Raw genomic sequence first — 4,273 nt, forward strand, 5'->3', positions numbered from 1 at the left:
TGGAAAATCGTGAAAATTCAAGTCGAGTGTTACATCAAAATTACAGGTTGAGATTACACTTTGGTTCTGGATTCGATGGGATAATTTGAGCGAAAGGAGGAAAACTTTCTTATTCAAAACAATCTGAAAACTGATTTAATTATGCCAGAGCGTGGATTAATTTCGTCATCCCGACTTCCACATCTATTGTACAAATTCAGTTACTGTTAACTGCCCGTATTTCTCTAGCTAGTTAAACAGATATGATACGAAGGTAATAACTGCAAATCTAATTGACTTCTAAAGCCAGCCTGGGTAGAGAAATTCACGCATTTGTGTCGAAATAAAATCAAATGTTTATAATGAAATAAGCGATATATCATTTCGAGGAATATACATTTCTCCATTTCCATATTAAAAAAATAATTCGTTTGAAATTGTCTACGTATTCAGAAAGGGAAAAAAGAATCAGCCTATGTTCAAAACGTATATCATACTATTACCGATAATATCACCGTTGATAACTGTCCCAAGAATCAGAACAAACACTCGAATCTCCTCGTGATGTCAAAGGGAGTCTACAAGTAATAACTCGAGGAAACTCATACTTGGGTCTCCTTTTCTCTACCCACAGGGATGACAACGTCTCAGATTCTGGAGGAGAACACGATGCTGACCAACGAACTCTACAGGCAGCTGAGGAAATACTCATCGCTACGCACACTCATGAGGGAACTCAAGGTGACCTTCTCTTCAGTATCATCCTCTCTGTCCACTGTCTTCTTTTTTCTTTTGTCTTGTATTCTTTGCTTCTCCTTCTCTTTTTGTCTCCGTTTACTTCTCTCTTTTTCTTTCTGGTGGAGATAAAGAAAGGAAGGTAAGAACGAGGAAATATAGAATTAATGTCTCTCTTCTTGTCCCCCTCCCTCCCTCCTTAACGCACACCATTCAATTTCTCTCTGTCTCTCTCTTCAATTTCTCTCTGTCTCTCTCTTTTGCCCTGTGTCTGTCTTTGTCTTATTATTTGTATCGCTCTCTCTCTCTCTAGCTATCTACCTCTATCCATTTGTTTCTTTATCTCTCCCTCTACCTCTCCCCCACCTTTGTTTCTCCCTGCAATCAGTAGATACCCTCCACGACTTTAATATAAGGTGAACAGAAAACCATGTACGTTAAATACAAGTACATAAACGTATATCGTAATAGTATATATCATACAAAGAAATGAAATGAGATAGAAACATATAGTCATACGATTATATACGTAGATATATAACGGGAATCAAACATCTTGAAAGGAACATATTCAGAAAAAAACATATTCAAAATTACTTGTCATTGCCAAACACATTTTTAATGCTTCATGCATCGATTTTTTTTCTAGTGCTCCAATGATTGCCAAACGCTTAGTTTCCTACAACGTTTCCAATTCTTTATTAGACTCCTTTTACCATTATTTCTTTTCGTTACTCTTATCATTTATTTCACGCCATGAATGCTATATGAAGCACCACGTCACAGGATATTACTTATCCTGTTCTTCCATTTCAACGAAGGGTTAATCAAACCACAAATAAAAATAATATCAATACCGACATTAAACTCCTCTAACCCCTCCTCTCGCGCCTGCAGGATGACTACGTCGAGAGCAAAATGTACCCGATCATCCCAAGATACTTCATGTTAAAAGAGATGATTCACGACGTGATGCGGGACCCAGCCTTCGTGGAGATCTGCCACGAAGTCACCCAAGGACCACCGCCACCCGCGACTTAGTAGGTTCTCCTCGAGCCAGCTGAGTACGGATACTGAGGACTTACCTTCTAGTCGCTCTTTTGTCTCAAGAAATTTCGAGGGACGCTCACCTCGGAGGACGCCGCCGATTCACTGTTACTCGTCGAGTACGTTTTCAAAGCAGTCATGACCAAGTTCTCAGGCCGTTTTCTGTTGCAAGTGATAGACTGTTGCTATCGGTGTTTATTCTTCATAGTATCATTACTATTATTAACAGTATTATTGTTATCATTATAAGTATTATTCATTTTATAATTTTCATTATTATTGCTTGTATTATAATCATTGCTTTAATTTTGAACTACATTTGCTATTATTATTATAATTGCTATTACCATTCTTGTTCTTACTACGGTTACTATTTTTATTATTATTACTGTTATCATTATTTATTATTATTATTATTATTATCACAAGCTTAGATAGTGACAATGATAAGATTTACATTATTATTGCCATTTTTCTTCCCCATATTATTATTATCGTTAAGTTCACATATGTATTCTCTTTATCATTATAATTATCGTTATTGTGAATATTTTGGTTGGTATTATTATTATTATTATTATCGTTATCATTATCACAATTATCAGTAACATTATTATTTTTAACAATATTTTCTTTATTGCTATTGTCATTATCTTTATTCGTACCACTATCATTATTGATATTTTCATGACTGTTATCATTATTATCATTTTTATTAATATAACTATTATCATTGTTGTCATTTTCATTATCGTTACCATTATTACTACTACTGCTATTATTAGTAATACCAATGGTACTATGATTATAATGATTATTATTGCTATGTTATAGTCATTATTATTATCATTATCATTAAAGTCGTTATCATTATTATTGTGAATACTACCATTACCATTATTATTATTATCATTGTCATTATTATTATTATTATCATTATTATTTCTGTTATGATTATTGTTACCATTATTATGTCGTCAATATTATAGATACTACTATTATCACTGTCGTTGTTATTATCGCTTACTATTTTCATTCATCTGTGTAGCTTTTAACTTATAAATTAATTTCCTGAAAATCTAACAATAAATTCGAGACTGATATTGATCTCAAAATCTCTTTAAAAAAAGGCTTACTAAAACACATTTAAGTTTTGTTCCATTCCACGCACATTCAGATTTTTTCATTACTTTGGAACCTGTTATGTAAGTAAAAATATGTGTAACTGTTTTGTGAATGTGTAGTTATATTTCCTTTGGGTTTTAGACTATGGTATAATCAACGAGAAAAGAGTAATGACTGTTAATTAAGAGTATAATTCTAACTCTCCTCTTGATATTAATGATGTCTGGTATTTATGTTATGGTACTACAGCGAATGTATATCACCATATCTTTAAGTGATGAAGAAATAGGAGAAGCAGAGCATACATCCCATGAGCGATGTATAATCTCCATCTGTGTAATGTGTTTGGTACAGTCTAGTACAAAAGTTCACAACATATTAAGATTTTTCAATATATACTATTGAGAAACAAATTAATAATAGTAATAAAGATATAGAAATGAAAAAAGATTCAGTTTGCTACATCAAAAAAGTAATATATGTATCAAATAGGTACACTGTCTAACATTTATTTCTGCTAAAGGTTATATCCTAGGTTTTTACTCGCCACACACAGGAAAGAAGATGCTTATGAAAGCAATTAATAACAATGATAATGATGATCAAATCTAGGTATTTTTACCATGATGATTAACCTAGGTAAAGTAATGGATATGTATATACACTATCACATGTTCTGTCTCATTTAAACCAGTCATTATAAGACTCCTAAGACACATTGTAAATCGTAATTATTCATTCCATTAGACTGAGTCATGTTTATTCAGATCTCAACTAGAACCAAAAAATACTATAAACTAGCTGACATGACCGAAGAAGCGCCAGGGACTCCCTAGTAAATAAGAAAATAACATAGGTTAGATTATATACGTATATATATACATACATATATATATTTAGAGAAAATTTTACATTATATAACTTTTTTAGCGTCATGCTAGGTGTTAGTCTTTCAGAAAGAAAGTTATCGTATTTTTGCAAAGGGTAAAAGACAATAATTAAATAAAAGGGAAAGAGCATAATATTATGACCAACCATGATGTGCCAAATATCATAGATTTTACCCCATATATTCTTTTAGAGTCATAAATGAGAACAAACCCGTACTTTAAACACATTTTTTCTTCTAATTCATCGTATGTAAAAATCCCTGAGAATTATGATGAGTTGAACTTTTAAAAGAACCACATTGAAATGAGGGTGAAAGGACTTATTGTCATATATTTCTAAGAACATTATCACTAATGTGTGAAATGTGTGTTTTTTATACAGCTAGATGAAACAGTTTGTAAACAACAGGAAAGGAAAAAATATAGGTGTGTATATGTGTCTAGTTCATATGGAATACATATGAACTTACTTCAAAGATAGATGAAGTAATATATCC

At 32.1% G+C, this 4,273-nt stretch overlaps 1 protein-coding gene across 1 annotated transcript in view; it reads left to right on the forward strand.

The window, feature by feature from the left end:
• LOC138865976 (uncharacterized) overlaps positions 1 to 1,978 on the forward strand; it is a 23,649-nt gene extending 21,671 nt beyond the window's left edge. The window contains exons 3-4 of the mRNA XM_070137472.1: positions 614 to 720; positions 1,612 to 1,978. Coding sequence (XP_069993573.1) covers positions 614 to 720; positions 1,612 to 1,755 — 251 coding nt within the window. The 3' untranslated portion in view covers positions 1,756 to 1,978. The remainder of the gene's footprint in view (positions 1 to 613; positions 721 to 1,611) is intronic.
• The last annotated feature ends 2,295 nt before the right edge of the window (positions 1,979 to 4,273 follow it).

This window comes from Penaeus vannamei, chromosome 23, assembly GCF_042767895.1.
Source record: "Penaeus vannamei isolate JL-2024 chromosome 23, ASM4276789v1, whole genome shotgun sequence".
Lineage (NCBI taxonomy): Eukaryota > Metazoa > Arthropoda > Malacostraca > Decapoda > Penaeidae > Penaeus > Penaeus vannamei.